This window comes from Labrus mixtus, chromosome 3 (assembly GCF_963584025.1).
Source record: "Labrus mixtus chromosome 3, fLabMix1.1, whole genome shotgun sequence".
Lineage (NCBI taxonomy): Eukaryota > Metazoa > Chordata > Actinopteri > Labriformes > Labridae > Labrus > Labrus mixtus.
In genome coordinates this window covers 33384904-33401499 of record NC_083614.1, presented here as the reverse complement: position 1 = coordinate 33401499, position 16596 = coordinate 33384904, and the positions used below count along the sequence as shown (strand labels likewise).

The following is a 16596-nucleotide window of genomic DNA, read 5'->3' as shown; positions in this document are numbered from 1 at the left end:
AGGTTAATATATATGTATGGGAGGGGGGGGGGGGGGGGGGGGGGGGGGGGTCGGTTTTGCGGTTTAATTTGTAACAAATGTTTCATGTCATGAACGTTTGCTACTGGATGCTTTGAATTTCCCTCAGGATCAATAAAGTATCTATCTATCTATCTATCTATCTATTATTTTTCTTATTATTAGTATTATTTTTTCTTTCTTAATTTTATTTATTTTTTTTCTCTTCGTACCTTTTCTTTGGATTTTTATTTATTTTTATTTTATTTCATGCTTTCTTTTTTTTTAAACTTCTCTTTATTGGGTTTTTTTCTTTTTTCAAATACAGATAAAACAAAAAAAAACAATCTGAGACATGTTTATTCATACCTCAAACCAACACAAAAAACTCAATGGTAATAAATAAATAAAAAGATAAGATATAAAAAACACAAGTAAAAAACAAATATAATACCAAAATAATAAGATAAAAAGATTTAAATAGTAATAATAATACAACCTGGAGAATGTCTAGTGCTCTGGATTTTACTAAATTATTATTTTTTCATGGGGTTGTTTTTGTTATAGTAGTCTATAAATGGTTGCCATATTGAGTAAAATATTTTATTTCATGTTGGATGTATTCTTGTATGTTTAAAAATATATATATATAAAAATATGCCAGGATGAACAAAATTTGTGATGAATTATGACAACTTGTAATGTAGTAAAACAGCCTGTAATAAAGTAATTTAAAAAAAGAGTTGCTTTAAGGTATTTATTAACATTCATAATCAGTTGTGACATTGTGTTCAATGTTTGCCATTTAGTAGAAACATAAACTCATTTAGGCCTATGCCTAGGTTACGTACAGGGCCTCAATATAGCCTGTGCATTTGTTACGTAGCCTATATTTGACTTTTAGTGACACATTATTATAGCCTGAACATCATACTGTATGTTCTGTCTCGTATTATTATAATTTATATGTTCTACACAATTTCAGAGTCGAAGCTTATTTTGTTGGTTCTGGAAATGTTGTCCTTTTCAGTCTGTAACTTCACTTCCAGGACAGATCATTGACTGCTTATGGGACGCCTGAGGAGGAGGGGGGGGGGGGGGGGGGGGGGGGGGGGGGGGGGGGGGGGGGGTGTCCGGACTGAGGAGGAGGTCCTCAGGAGTCTGCAGAAGAAGCGTCTCTGCTGTTGCGTTGGCAGTCTGAGTCAGGATACAAAGATGCTTCTCGGAGCGCTCGCCGTGTTTCTGACTTTATTCAGCGTCTCTGAGAGCAAACAAAAAGACTTTTATACTTTTAAAGTGGTAAACAGCAGAGGGAAGCTGGTGTCCCTGGAGAAATACCGAGGATCGGTGAGTGGGGGGGGGGGGGGGACTTTCAAGTTTCACGTTTCAGTTTAACAACAAGAAAGTCCGCAGATTGATCCGCAGCACGCTCTTTGCATGCACGAATGGATGTTTTGTTTTTCTGCTTCTCTGTCCCTCTTAATGCTCGGTGTGTAGACGTAAGATAACTAACACAAACTGCTGCGCGGGTAGACTTCCCTGTAGCTGCCCGGGATGTCCCGTCATGTAGCCCGGATGGCCTACGTGGCAAGAGGCCTGCAGAGCTCCGCTTTCATTCAAACAAGGTACGGATCAACCGGATCAGAGTTAATCTGCACACAACACACTGATACCGTTACACAAATCACTGCAGACTGTATGCAGCTTGTCTGAACTTATTGATTATCACGATGGTTTGTAATGAATCAGTAACTCTCTTCATAGCCTACAAATGAGACAAGATGATGACTGCAGAATGGACAGTTACTTCTAAATTATAAACCTAAAATTAATGTTTATTGACTTAAATCTTGTGTGAATAAGAATGAAACTAAACATAAATTATTCCTTAATGTGTCACTTTAAACTGAGCTCAAATGATGCCCAAAAAATCCTTTTAGAAAAGTGCTTAAGAAGAGCTCACATGCACACACAGGTAATGATGTTTTCAGGCAGCATGTTTGAAAAGGGCTTAAGACGGCAAGTAACCGTTAAGACTTTAAGCCGAACGAGGAGAGGTCGTTTAAAAATGTTGGTAGTCATGTGAAACAAAATGTTATATTCTTTCAGTGGGATGTATTTTCACTCTCATTTCAATCAGAAGAGAATTAAGTAAGAGTGAACATGATTTATTTAACAGTTTAGGAAAAGATGAATATGCAATGTCTTTGGTGATTGGACTCCGTCATGATGACTTCATGCACTCAGAGGGGTAGGAGCAGGGATAGGATACCCCCCTATGGAGTCTAGACCCTGGTGGTGGTGATGGAGGTATGCTCAATTAAACACCTTAAACAAAAACACCCTAAACCTCTAAGACCTCTTTCAGACAGGGATCCAAACTCTCACATTTACTTGTCTCAGCTGAAATATAAAATATGTAGTTGATTGTTTTTTTTATTTAGAATCTCTGAAGTGCAGCTCCAGGAGGTTTTCAGAAACATTACACTCCTTCATCGTGACACTAGAGGTCAGCACAACAATATGGGATAATCTAACTGTCATGCTGTGGTCTGACTGAGCCTTCAAAGTCAAAACAAAAGACTGCATGAAGTTCTTACTGTTTCACTGATGAGCGGCCATCTTTACTAACACTCTTCACTGTTTCTATGCTGCAAACCTGTACAGGTGTGCCCCGCCCCCTACACTTCTTTAAAGCGTATAGAGGAAAGGTGAACTACAGACACATGCATCCCTTTAGACTTTACGAGCACTTCAGATATTTGCATGCTAACATGGTTGGTCAATTCAGATAAATGTGCACAAAACTGAAAACCAGAGTGCGCTGCATGTGTGAACACTAACAGCAACAATTTTTCACTCCCACCTGAGGTTTTTCCTGCCATCCCCCTTTTAAAATGTTCAGAGTGAAGTCGGGGCGATGTGTGAACGCAGTAGAGCTGTCAATTCTTATTCTTAATTTGAACCCCGGGGGGAGAAAGTTCACAATGGAAACTGTAATTAGCCGTTCAAATTCAAAATATACAGTACAGTCTATCAGCGCATCAGGCTGTCTGAAGTATTTCACAGTTTGATCCAGCAGAGGGCGCTCTCAGCGTAACTTGACCTTGAGCATGCACTCTTGACCTCAGTGAATGAAGACTGTAATGTTGTAGCAAAAGCTTCCTTCTGCACCTTTAAGAAAAAGCTAAAGACCCAGCTCTTTCATGAATACCTACTAACTTAATGATGATGGTCTCCATATTATTGATGATGATGATGGTAATGATGATGGTTTTTGTTTGATAACGACGACTTATAAGATGGTTTCTATACTGATTAGAGCTCTCAAGAACTGCCCTCAATGTTGTGCTTTGCCTCTGGTCACTTCCTGTCAGCACCTGTGTGTCCAATCAGACTCAAAGCTGATCGTTTGCTCTTACTGACATTGTTCCCTTTTTTCTAGATCCTTGCTTGTGTTGTTCTTACTCTCTGATGTACGTCGCTTTGGAGAAAAGAGTCTGCTAAGTGAATTGTAGAATTGTAGAAAAGCAACAGGGGAGCGATTCAGAACATACAAACTTACATGAGAGAGACTCGACTCTCTGCAGAAAGCAGGCCCCTGCATTGGTGGAGAGACATAGGGTCACTACAAACCCGCAACTCTCCAAGCTGGCCCGCAAATATTTGTGTGTACCAGTTCCTGACCGGTCTTGATTTAAAATTCATCTGGAGTCCACCCAGTCTGAAACCTAGACAAGACCGAGTCAAAATGTTTTCGATTCCAAGACAAGACTGAGACCTTCAAAAAGTGGACTCCTACTTCTGTTGTGGAAACAGGCGCTAATTAATCTTTAAATTCAAAGGGTTCAGCTGTTTGTGTGTTTCTGTGTCTTCAGGTGTCCCTGGTGGTGAATGTAGCCAGTGAATGTGGCTTCACCGAGGAGCACTACAAAGACCTCCAGCAGCTCCAGCGGGACTTCGGGCCGTATCACTTCAACGTGCTGGCCTTCCCCTGCAACCAGTTCGGTCAGCAGGAGCCGGGCAGCGACAAGGAGATCGACAGCTTTGTGCGCAGAGTCTACGACGTCTCCTTCCCCCTCTTCAGCAAAATCGCTGTTGTCGGACCTGGAGCCAACAATGTGTACAAGTATCTTGCAGGTGAGTGAGATGTGTCATCAGATCTTCTCTTTTATTTATGGCTTAAAAGGTAAAAAAAAAGTGGACATATCAAGAAAAAATGCCAGGCGTACACAGTAAGAAAATATGTATAATAGTCGTGCTGAAAAGTTAGCTTACACTGTACGACCTGATCGTTTAGATGAAGGTCATTCTGTGTCAGTTTACATGCAATGTGAAGCTACAGGCTAGCTAAAGAGCGCTAACATTAGCATGCTAACACAACAATGGAGGCCATAGACTATTGCAGCTTGAGCTAAGGATAGTTTTGGCCGCCACTTGCGCTAAACTCTTTTGTTTGAACGTGAGTGGAGGTGTGTCTCTGGAGGAGAGTGGAGGCTTCAGTATGGAGGGGGCGTGGCCTAACAGCAGTTTGTTTTGGTTTCATGCTGGAGCTCAAGGGCGACATCTACTGGATCAAAAAGTCGCTCATTCTTCCTTTAAAAAAAGATTTATTTTTGGGCTTTTTGTGCCTTTAATGGAGAGGTAGGATTGTGGATAGAGTCGGAAATCAGGGTGAGAGAGAGAGAGGATCGACATGTGGGAAAAGAGCCACAGGTGGGATTTGATCCTCCGTTTGGAGGACCAAAGCCGCCATACATGGGGTGCGTGCACTAACCACTGTGCCACCAGTGCCCCGTGATTTTTGTATTTATTTGGAGGAACCAATGGAAAACAGCTGTTTCTTGATGGGAGTCAAAATGGACCACACTGTACTTGAGAGAGATTTTTAAATCATGGTCGCTTCAATATCTTCTTCTTCTCTCATTCTCTTCAGAGTCTTCCGAAAAGGAGCCGAACTGGAACTTCTGGAAGTATCTCATTGACGTAAAGGGCGATGTTGTGGACGCGTGGGGGCCCAAAGTTTCTGTCAAAGAACTCCGACCTAAAATATCTGACATGGTGCGTCAGATCATCTTAAAGAAGAAAGAAGAGCTTTAACCTCCCGTGAAAAGGCCCTTCACTATTCAGCCTCCTGTAGTGCGAACATTCAATTCATTTGTCATTGAAATGTTGTTAGCCAAAGAGCTCCTGTTTCCCTATTTGTTAGTGACAATCATGTTTTTGTGTTTTTATTCATCATGATTTTTGGAATAAACGATGACTTTGATGAGAGCACAATGTCAGTATGTGAAGATGTTACTTTCTGTAGGTATCTGTTATAATATGACATTTAATTATTAAGTCTGAAAATAGAGGCTCCCAACCAGACAGGCACACACACATTTGTTTTTTACTATCCTGAAGAACATTTTCAAACTCTTGTCAAATCAAATCCAGACAAGCCAGCCCACCACAGAAGTACAACACAAGTTTGTGATAGGCTGCGAGCACAGGATGACCAAAGATGTTCTATTAAACGGGAGCACTCTGCTGTTTTTAACACTTAATGACAGTCATTCACAAGTTTACCCCTCCCTGTTTGTTATTGATTTATTTTTTTATTGTAACTAGAACTGATCCGCGGGCCAGTCTGATGTCATCCAGAGTTGGCCCCTGGGCCCCCAGTTGAGTAGGTCTGACATAGATCTTCAGTGAATGCATTTGAAGAACTCTTACTCTTTGCAGAGTCGTACTCATCCAAAACATTCTTCAATAATAGCACACACTTACATGTGTAAATAAATGCCCCATAATTAGATTTGTAATGATATCATTATAGTTCTAAAACCACATCCTACACTCAAACTGTTCACAGACCAATCGGCATATAAAACATGAAGTATTTCCTCATGAGGAATAAGAAAATTATGTGTTCATGCACCTACAGGTAATATAATATGTTCTTCCTCGTGAGCACCCACAGGTAATGATTTTTGTCAGACAGGCTGTGGTCCTCGGGTCTGGCCTCTGCCCTTTGCTGCATGTCATCCCCCTTTCTCTCTCCTCCCAACGTTTTCTGCTTCCTGTCATATCTAATGAAGGCAGTAAAAGGCCAAAGAAATCGTTTTTAGAAAAGTGCGTAAGAAGAGCTCACATGCACACACAGGTAATCATGTTTTATGATGTCGGCAAGTAACCGTTAAGACTTTAAGCCGAACGAGGAGAGGTCGTTTAAAAATGTTGGTAGTCATGTGAAACAAAATGTTATATTCTTTCAGTGGGATGTATTTTCACTCTCATTTCAATCAGAAGAGAGTTAAGTAAGAGAGAACATGATTTATTTAACAGTTTAGGAAAAGATGAATATGCAATGTCTTTGGTGATTGGACTCCGTCATGATGACTTCATGCACTCAGAGGGGTAGGAGCAGGATAGGATACCCCCCTATGGAGTCTAGACCCTGGTGGTGGTGATGGAGGTATGCAGGATGTGATGAGGAGTGGGATTCTGTATCCAGAGGCACTGCTTGTCAACAAGGAAGATAGGCATCTGCTTGGGGCACCAGGACATATAGGGGTTCCTCGAGGGCTGACAAACTTTACACCACAGCAGAGGCTCTAAATGTGCACATTTTCCAATGACAGTAGGAAAATTACGGTAGCCACAAAACAAATCAACCGGGTATTGAGTTGTAAATACTTCAAACCCACTTTCTTACCTGATAAGATATTTGATCCATTTTTCGTTCCAGTTCTTTAGTTTTTATTTACCGGCAAAGTGAAAGTCAGTCACTAAATGCCACATGACAAACAAAGAACGTGTGAAGAAAAGGAAAGAAGATCTGTGATTTTATGTTCTCCTCATAGTCTTTTGTTTCACTCTCGAGATTGCTGTCCCTCAACTCATTTAAGAAAAATAATCACGTATCATCAGAGGAGGCAATAATAAACATGCTTTAGGGACTGTGTCCATTAATGTCCTATGATGACCATTCTGACGTCAAGTCGGCAAGTCGGGCACCTAATTGTTTTTTCCGAGTTTCCGAATTGTTGTTCCGTCTTGAGCAGGTGTTCATGTGAATTTTACAACTCGGAAACTTGTTTTTCCGATATGTCCGACACCACATGAATGCAGCATTAGTCTCAGTGTACCTTCCCCCTGACGCAAATGGCGCAAAATGTGCAAATTTTGCAATGACAGTAGGAAACCACCCTGAGGGGGCCCCCAACTGACTGGACTCACTCTTGTTGCCCTGCTAAACGTTGAAAGTGTTTCAATGAAAGTCAACAAAGAAAAATGAAGAAGAAGGATCCGTCTACATGAGAGAAAAAAAGAAACATGAAAAAAAGAGGAAGAGGAGTAAGTTTTGGATCACTGCAGACATAATGCTGATGGACGCTGGTTGGAGGGCCCACAAATTGATTCTTGTTTAGGACCCCAACAGACTCCAGAATCGCCACTGCCGAAAGTATCCCCATCTGACAGCAGTCACTCATGGAAAAGTAAATGACTGAACGTTGCTAGTCTAGCACTGTTGGTGTCAAATTATTGTCAACATGATGATGATGAACCCTAGAGAGGCTCCCAAAGAGTTTTGCCTAGGGCCCCAACAGACTCCAGAATCACCACTGAAGATCTCTTTGGATCAAGCTGATTGTAAATTAAGGGCTGAAATATAATAACAATAATTGACTATCTGCCTTTGATATATGCATGACAGATTCCTCATTTCTTATTACCATAACAAAACATTAAGGTACATATTTATATGTGTGGAGAACGTTTTTTCAGCACTGAAAAATTACAGATGGGCTTAAACGTGATGTTTTGCAAAGCATAGGGAAAGCTTTATTAAATAGGCAATATCATATTACACAGTCCACCTTACAATAGTACATGAATGTGATTAAAGCAATAAAGACAATACAACAGATTTGAATAATAATTAAATAGATAATAGCATAATTAAAGATAAATAAAAATCCAATTGAATGAAAGATATGTGACAACAGGAAAAATTTAATTAGATGTTAAATTAAACATTTTGTCTTTACACAATCTATGATGACAATGACATTTTATATCCTAAAACATGAGAGGAAGGAGCTGTATGTTCATGCAACTGCACAGCTTGAAGTCCTCATTATTAAGTAAACAACAGGCTTTTTTTCATTATACATTTTGAACGACAGTGGGGAAAAATAGTGTCCCCTTGTTTTTCTACATGTATCTACTACATTGCAGACTTCTTGTTACATCTTAGCTTGATTCAGAGAACATCACCTTATTCCTTCATTTGTGTTTTCTAACCCCGGTAACCGCCAGCTACAGATGTCTGTGGACAGTTTAGCCAAATATAGCACGTAGAAACCCTGTCATAGTCTTTCTAGCAGCTTAATTGGGTACATCTTCTGTTTCCTAAAAGAGATTAAATACGAGGAGTCCAAGCAGCAGAGGGATCATACCCTGACTCACAAAGGAAGCATCACTTGTAGCATTTCGGCCTCTTTGTTCTACTATAATGGTTGCTGTGGAAACTGTTGTTTCTTGGTTTGAGGTGGTTTTGTTAGTGTCTGGGGGCGCTGTTGTTACCGTTGGTGAAGCAATTTTTGACCTGGATATCCTTGGGGCAATGTTATCTGTTTTCAGGGCAGCAGATGTTGATGATAAAACAGCAGTTGGCGGTGGTGGGGCAGTCCTTATTTGGGCAGTAGGTCTTGCTGCATCAGTTGTTGTTACCATGGTCATTGGGGGAGCATTTCTTTTTTTAATATGGACACCAACTATAGATTTTGGACTGATTTTTTCTTTTTTCTTGGGAACCACAGTCTTTGTCTTTACGGCAACAGTTGTTGCAGTTGTTGCCATAGGGTTTCTTGGCTTGAAAGGACTGCATTTTGTTTTCAGTTCAGATGTTGTTTTGGGGACAGCAGACTTTGTCGTTACGGCAACAGTTGTTGCAGTTGCCATAGGGTTTCTTGGCTTGAAAGGACTGCATTTTGTTTTCAGCTCAGATGTTGTTTTGGGAACCACAGTCTTTGTCGTTACGGCAACAGTTGTTGCAGTTGTTGCCATAGGGTTTCTTGGCTTGAAAGGACTGCATTTTGTTTTCAGTTCAGATGTTGTTTTGGGGACAGCAGACTTTGGCGTTACGGCAACAGTTGTTGCAGTTGCCATAGGGTTTCTTGGCTTGAAAGGACTGCATTTTGTTTTCAGCTCAGATGTTGTTTTGGGAACCACAGTCTTTGTCGTTACGGCTACAGTTGTTGCAGTTGTTGCCATAGGGTTTCTTGGCTTGAAAGGACTGCATTTTGTTTTCAGTTCAGATGTTGTTTTGGGGACAGCAGACTTTGTCGTTACGGCAACAGTTGTTGCAGTTGCCACAGGGTTTCTTGGCTTGAAAGGACTGCATTTTGTTTTCAGCTCAGATGTTGTTTTGGGAACCACAGTCTTTGTCGTTATGGCTACAGTTGTTGCAGTTGTTGCCATAAGGTTTCTTGGCTTGAAAGCACTGCATTTTGTTTTCAGCTCAGATGTTGTCTTGGGGACAGCAGACTTTGTTTTTACGGCAACAGTTGTTGAAGGTGAAGAAGTAGTTGTTAACAGCTTTGCAGTAGTAAAAGGACTGCATTTTGTTCTCAGGTCCTGTTTTATGGTCATTTGAGCAGGAGCATTATTTGTTTGGGCAGAAGTCATTGGAGAAGCAGTGGCTGTTGTTGGAACCACTTTTGATTCCTTGAGGTTGACTTTGCCAGGAAAGAGGTTTGGAGTAGGGGGTTTTGTCATTGATGTAGCAACTGCTGTTGCAAGGAATTGAGCCACTGTACTAGAAGCAACCATTGATTTTATTTGGACAGCAGTTGAAGTGGAAGCTGCAGTAGCAGCTGATGTGGTTGTTGGAGCAGCTGATGTGGTAGTTGCAGCAGCTGTAGTTGTAGTAGCTGTTGTGGAAGTTGGAGCAGGTGTTGTGGTTGTTGGAGCAGCTGTTGTGGTTGTTGGAGCAGCTGTTGTGGTTGTTGGAGCAGCTGTTGTGGTAGTTGGAGCAGCTGTTGTGGTTGTTGGAGCAGCTGTTGTGGTAGTTGGAGTAGCTGTTGTTGGAGCAGCTGTTGTGGTAGTTGGAGCAGCTGTTGTGGTAGTTGGAGCAGCTGTTGTGGTTGTTGGAGCAGCTGTTGTGGTTGTTGGAGCAGCTGTTGTGGTTGTTGGAACAGCTGTTGTGGTTGTTGGAGCAGCTGTTGTGGTAGTTGGAGTAGCTGTTGTTGGAGCAGCTGTTGTGGTTGTTGGAGCAGCTGTTGTGGTAGTTGGAGTAGCTGTTGTGGTTGTTGGAGCAGCTGTTGTGGTTGTTGGAGCAGCTGTTGTGGTTGTTGGAACAGCTGTTGTGGTAGTTGGAGCAGCTGTTGTGGTTGTTGGAGCAGCTGTTGTGGTAGTTGGAGTAGCTGTTGTTGGAGCAGCTGTTGTGGTAGTTGGAGTAGCTGTTGTTGGAGCAGCTGTTGTGGTTGTTGGAGCAGCTGTTGTGGTGGTTGGAGCAGCTGTTGTGGTGGTTGGAGCAGCTGTTGTGGTTGTTGGAGTAGCTGTTGTTGGAGCAGCTGTTGTGGTAGTTGGAGCAGCTGTTGTGGTAGTTGGAGTAGCTGTTGTTGGAGCAGCTGTTGTGGTAGTTGGAGCAGCTGTTGTGGTTGTTGGAGCAGCTGTTGTGGTGGTTGGAGCAGCTGTTGTGGTGGTTGGAGCAGCTGTTGTGGTTGTTGGAGCAGCTGTTGTTGGAGCAGCTGTTGTGGTAGTTGGAGCAGCTGTTGTGGTTGTTGGAGCAGCTGTTGTGGTGGTTGGAGCAGCTGTTGTGGTGGTTGGAGCAGCTGTTGTGGTTGTTGGAGTAGCTGTTGTTGGAGCAGCTGTTGTGGTAGTTGGAGCAGCTGTTGTGGTTGTTGGAGCAGCTGTTGTGGTGGTTGGAGCAGCTGTTGTGGTGGTTGGAGCAGCTGTTGTGGTTGTTGGAGTAGCTGTTGTTGGAGCAGCTGTTGTGGTAGTTGGAGCAGCTGTTGTGGTAGTTGGAGTAGCTGTTGTTGGAGCAGCTGTTGTGGTAGTTGGAGCAGATGTTGTGGTTGTTGGAGCAGCTGTTGTGGTTGTTGGAGCAGATGTTGTGGTTGTTGGAGCAGCTGTTGTGGCAGTTGGAGCAGATGTTGTGGTTGTTGGAGCAGCTGTTGTGGTAGTTGGAGCAGCTGTTGTGGTTGTTACAGCAGCTGATGTGGTTGTTGGAGCAGCTGACGTGGTAGTTGGAGCAGCTGTTGTGGTTGTTGGAGCAGCTGTTGTGGTTGTTGGAGCAGCTGTTGTGGTAGTTGGAGCAGCTGTTGTGGTTGTTACAGCAGCTGTTGTGGTAGTTGGAGCAGCTGTTGTGGTAGTTGGAGCAGCTGTTGTGGTTGTTACAGCAGCTGATGTGGTTGTTGGAGCAGCTGACGTGGTAGTTGGAGCAGCTGTTGTGGTTGTTGGAGCAGCTGTTGTGGTAGTTGGAGCAGCTGTTGTGGTTGTTACAGCAGCTGTTGTGGTGGTTGTTACAGCAGCTGTAGTGGTAGTCGGAGCAGCTGTTGTGGTTGTTGGAGCAGCTGTTGTGGTTGTTGGAGCAGCTGTTGTGGTAGTTGGAGCAGCTGTTGTGGTTGTTGGAGCAGCTGTTGTGGTTGTTGGAGCAGCTGTTGTGGTAGTTGGAGCAGCTGTTGTGGTGGTTGGAGCAGCTGTTGTGATTGTTGGAACAGCTGTTGTGGTAGTTGGAGCAGCTGTTGTGGTTGTTACAGCAGCTGTTGTGGTTGTTACAGCAGCTGTTGTGGTTGTTACAGCAGCTGTTGTGGTTGTTGGAGCAGCTGTTGTGGTTGTTGGAGCAGCTGTTGTGGTTGTTGGACTAGATGTTGTGGTGGTTGGAGCAGCTGTTGTGGTTGTTGGAGCAGCTGTTGTGGTTGTTGGAGCAGCTGTTGTGGTAGTTGGAGCAGCTGTTGTGGTGGTTGGAGCAGCTGTTGTGGTAGTTGGAGCAGCTGTTGTGGTAGTTGGAGCAGCTGTTGTGGTAGTTGGAGCAGCTGTTGGAGCAGCTGTTGTGGTAGTTGGAGCAGCTGTTGTGGTGGTTGGAGCAGCTGTTGTGGTAGTTGGAGCAGCTGTTGTGGTAGTTGGAGCAGCTGTTGTGGTTGTTACAGCAGCTGTTGTGGTTGTTGGAGCAGCTGTTGTGGTAGTTGGAGCAGATGTTGTAGTTGTTGGAGCAGCTGTTGTGGTTGTTGGAGCAGCTGTTGTGGTTGTTACAGCAGCTGTTGTGGTTGTTGGAGCAGCTGTTGTGGTAGTTGGAGCAGCTGTTGTGGTAGTTGGAGCAGCTGTTGTGGTAGTTGGAGCAGCTGTTGTGGTTGTTACAGCAGCTGTTGTGGTTGTTGGAGTAGATGTTGTAGTTGTTGGAGCAGCTGTTGTGGTAGTTGGAGCAGCTGTTGTGGTTGTTGGAGCAGATGTTGTAGTTGTTGGAGCAGCTGTTGTGGTAGTTGGAGCAGCTGTTGTGGTAGTTGGAGCAGCTGTTGGAGCAGCTGTTGTGGTAGTTGGAGCAGCTGTTGTGGTGGTTGGAGCAGCTGTTGTGGTAGTTGGAGCAGCTGTTGTGGTAGTTGGAGCAGCTGTTGTGGTTGTTACAGCAGCTGTTGTGGTTGTTGGAGCAGCTGTTGTGGTAGTTGGAGTAGCTGTTGTGGTAGTTGGAGCAGCTGTTGTGGTTGTTGGAGCAGCTGTTGTGGTAGTTGGAGCAGCTGTTGTGGTTGTTGGACTAGCTGTTGTGGTGGTTGGAGCAGCTGTTGTGGTTGTTGGACTAGCTGTTGTGGTAGTTGGAGCAGCTGTTGTGGTAGTTGGAGCAGCTGTTGTGGTTTTTGGAGCAGCTGTTGTGGTTGTTTGAGCAGCTGTTGTGGTAGTTGGAGCAGCTGTTGTGGTTGTTGGAGCAGCTGTTGTGATAGTTGGAGCAGCTGTAGTGGTAGTCGGAGCAGCTGTTGTGGTTGTTGGAGCAGCTGTTGTGGTTGTTGGAGCAGCTGTTGTGGTAGTTGGAGCAGCTGTTGTGGTAGTTGGAGCAGCTGTTGTGGTAGTTGGAGCAGCTGTTGTGGTTGTTGGAGCAGCTGTTGTGGTGGTTGGAGCAGCTGTTGTGGTGGTTGGAACAGCTGTTGTGGTAGTTGGAGCAGCTGTTGTGGTAGTTGGAGCAGCTGTTGTGGTAGTTGGAGCAGCTGTTGTGGTTGTTGGACTAGCTGTTGTGGTGGTTGGAGCAGCTGTTGTGGTAGTTGGAGCAGCTGTTGTGGTTGTTGGAGCAGCTGTTGTGGTTGTTACAGCAGCTGTTGTGGTTGTTGGAGCAGCTGTTGTGGTAGTTGGAGTAGCTGTTGTGGTGGTTGGAGCAGCTGTTGTGGTGGTTGGAACAGCTGTTGTGGTAGTTGGAGCAGCTGTTGTGGTAGTTGGAGCAGCTGTTGTGGTAGTTGGAGCAGCTGTTGTGGTTGTTACAGCAGCTGTTGTGGTTGTTACAGCAGCTGTTGTGGTAGTTGGAGCAGCTGTTGTGGTAGTTGGAGCAGCTGTTGTGGTAGTTGGAGCAGCTGTTGTGGTTGTTACAGAAGCTGTTGTGGTAGTTGGAGCAGCTGTTGTGGTAGTTGGAGTAGCTGTTGTGGTTGTTGGACTAGTTGTTGTGGTGGTTGGAGCAGCTGTTGTGGTAGTTGGACTAGTTGTTGTGGTGGTTGGAGCAGCTGTTGTGGTTGTTTGAGCAGCTGTTGTGGTAGTTGGAGCAGCTGTTGTGGTTGTTACAGCAGCTGTTGTGGTAGTTGGAGCAGCTGTTGTGGTTGTTGGACTAGCTGTTGTGGTGGTTGGAGCAGCTGTTGTGGTAGTTGGAGCAGCTGTTGTGGTTGTTGGAGCAGCTGTTGTGGTTGTTGGAGCAGCTGTTGTGGTAGTTGGAGCAGCTGTTGTGGTAGTTGGAGTAGCTGTTGTGGTAGTTGGAGTAGCTGTTGTGGTTGTTGGAGCAGCTGTTGTGGTAGTTGGAGCAGCTGTTGTGGTTGTTACAGCAGCTGTTGTGGTAGTTGGAGCAGCTGTTGTGGTTGTTACAGCAGCTGTTGTGGTTGTTGGAGCAGCTGTTGTGGTAGTTGGAGCAGCTGTTGTGGTTGTTGGAGCAGCTGTTGTGGTTGTTACAGCAGCGGTTGTGGTAGTTGGAGTAGCTGTTGTGGTAGTTGGAGCAGCTGTTGTGGTAGTTGGAGTAGCTGTTGTGGTAGTTGGAGCAGCTGTTGTGGTAGTTGGAGTAGCTGTTGTGGTAGTTGGAGCAGCTGTTGTGGTAGTTGGAGCAGCTGTTGTGGTTGTTACAGCAGCTGTTGTGGTAGTTGGAGCAGCTGTTGTGGTAGTTGGAGCAGCTGTTGTGGTAGTTGGAGCAGCTGTTGTGGTTGTTACAGCAGCTGTTGTGGTAGTTGGAGCAGCTGTTGTGGTAGTTGGAGCAGCTGTTGTGGTAGTTGGAGCAGCTGTTGTGGTTGTTACAGCAGCTGTTTTGGTAGTTGGAGTAGCTGTTGTGGTAGTTGGAGCAGCTGTTGTAGTTGAAGCAGCTGTTGTGGTTGTTACAGCAGCTGTTGTGGTTGTTACAGCAGCTGTTGTGGTTGTTGGAGCAGCTGTTGTGGTTGTTGGAGCAGCTGTTGTGGTAGTTGGAGTAGCTGTTGTGGTAGTTGGAGCAGCTGTTGTGGTTGTTACAGCAGCTGTTGTGGTTGTTGGAGCAGCTGTTGTGGTAGTTGGAGTAGCTGTTGTGGTAGTTGGAGCAGCTGTTGTGGTTGTTGGAGCAGCTATTGTGGTAGTTGGAGCAGCTGTTGTGGTTGTTGGACTAGCTGTTGTGGTGGTTGGAGCAACTGTTGTGGTAGTTGGAGCAGCTGTTGTGGTTTTTGGAGCAGCTGTTGTGGTTGTTTGAGCAGCTGTTGTGGTAGTTGGAGCAGCTGTTGTGGTTGTTGGAGCAGCTGTTGTGGTTGTTACAGCAGCTGTAGTGGTAGTTGGAGCAGCTGTTGTGGTTGTTGGAGCAGCTGTTGTGGTAGTTGGAGCAGCTGTTGTGGTAGTTGGAGCAGCTGTTGTGGTTGTTGGAGCAGCTGGTGTGGTAGTTGGAGCAGCTGTTGTGGTAGTTGGAGCAGCTTTTGTGGTGGTTGGAGCAGCTGTTGTGGTTGTTACAACAGCTGTTGTGGTAGTTGGAGCAGCTGTTGTGGTAGTTGGAGCAGCTGTTGTGGTTGTTGGAGCAGATGTTGTGGTTGTTGGAGCAGCTGTTGTGGTTGTTACAGCAGCTGTTGTGGTAGTTGGAGCAGCTGTTGTGGTAGGTGGAGCAGCTGTTGTGGTTGTTACAGCAGCTGTTGTGGTAGTTGGAGCAGCTGTTGTGGTAGTTGGAGCAGCTGTTGTGGTGGTTGGAGCAGCTGTTGTGGTAGTTGGAGCAGCTGTTGTGGTAGTTGGAGTAGCTGTTGTGGTAGTTGGAGCAGATGTTGTGGTTGTTGGAGCAGCTGTTGTGGTAGTTGGAGCAGCTGTTGTGGTAGTTGGAGCAGCTGTTGTGGTTATTGGAGCAGCTGTTGTGGTAGTTGGAGCAGCTGTTGTGGTTGTTACAGCAGCTGTTGTGGTAGTTGGAGCAGCTGTTGTGGTTGTTACAGCAGCTGTTGTGGTTGTTACAGCAGCTGTTGTGGTGGTTGGAGCAGCTGTTGTGGTAGCTGGAGCAGCTGTTGTGGTGGTTGGAGCAGCTGTTGTGGTAGTTGGAGCAGCTGTTGGAGCAGCTGTTGTGGTAGTTGGAGCAGCTGTTGTGGTGGTTGGAGCAGCTGTTGTGGTAGTTGGAGCAGCTGTTGTGGTAGTTGGAGCAGCTGTTGTGGTAGTTGGAGCAGATGTTGTAGTTGTTGGAGCAGCTGTTGTGGTAGTTGGAGCAGCTGTTGTGGTTGTTACAGCAGCTGTTGTGGTAGTTGGAGCAGCTGTTGTGGTTGTTGGAGCAGCTGTTGTGGTGGTTGGAGCAGCTGTTGTGGTTGTTACAGCAGCTGTTGTGGTTGTTGGAGCAGATGTTGTAGTTGTTGGAGCAGCTGTTGTGGTAGTTGGAGCAGCTGTTGTGGTTGTTACAGCAGCTGTTGTGGTAGTTGGAGCAGCTGTTGTGGTTGTTGGAGCAGCTGTTGTGGTGGTTGGAACAGCTGTTGTGGTAGTTGGAGCAGCTGTTGTGGTTCTTACAGCAGCTGTTGTGGTAGTTGGAGCAGCTGTTGTGGTAGTTGGAGCAGCTGTTGTGGTAGTTGGAGCAGCTGTTGTGGTTGTTACAGCAGCTGTTGTGGTTGTTGGAGCAGCTGTTGTGGTAGTTGGAGTAGCTGTTGTGGTAGTTGGAGCAGCTGTTGTGGTTGTTGGAGCAGCTGTTGTGGTAGTTGGAGCAGCTGTTGTGGTTGTTGGACTAGCTGTTGTGGTGGTTGGAGCAGCTGTTGTGGTAGTTGGAGCAGCTGTTGTGGTTTTTGGAGCAGCTGTTGTGGTTGTTTGAGCAGCTGTTGTGGTAGTTGGAGCAGCTGTTGTGGTTGTTGGAGCAGCTGTTGTGGTTGTTACAGCAGCTGTAGTGGTAGTTGGAGCAGCTGTTGTGGTTGTTGGAGCAGCTGTTGTGGTAGTTGGAGCAGCTGTTGTGGTAGTTGGAGCAGC

At 45.1% G+C, this 16596-nt stretch overlaps 1 protein-coding gene across 1 annotated transcript; it reads left to right on the top strand.

Annotated features, from left to right (window-relative positions):
• Window positions 1-1143: 1143 nt before the first annotated feature.
• On the top strand, window positions 1144-5271 carry gpx7 (glutathione peroxidase 7). Its single transcript, XM_061034671.1, has 3 exons — window positions 1144-1344; window positions 3876-4137; window positions 4934-5271. The coding sequence occupies exons 1-3, from the start codon at window positions 1213-1215 to the stop codon at window positions 5095-5097; spliced, it is 558 nt and encodes a 185-aa protein (XP_060890654.1). The 5' UTR covers window positions 1144-1212; the 3' UTR covers window positions 5098-5271.
• The last annotated feature ends 11325 nt before the right edge of the window (window positions 5272-16596 follow it).

Bases quoted from the DNA above. Each gene is read 5' to 3' on its own strand.
- gpx7 (XM_061034671.1), top strand. From the start codon at position 1,213: ATGCTTCTCGGAGCGCTCGCCGTGTTTCTGACTTTATTCAGCGTCTCT. The intron at 1,345-3,875 runs GTGAGTGGGGGG...CTGTGTCTTCAG, and splicing joins TGGAGAAATACCGAGGATCG to GTGTCCCTGGTGGTGAATGT. The intron at 4,138-4,933 runs GTGAGTGAGATG...CATTCTCTTCAG, and splicing joins TGTGTACAAGTATCTTGCAG to AGTCTTCCGAAAAGGAGCCG.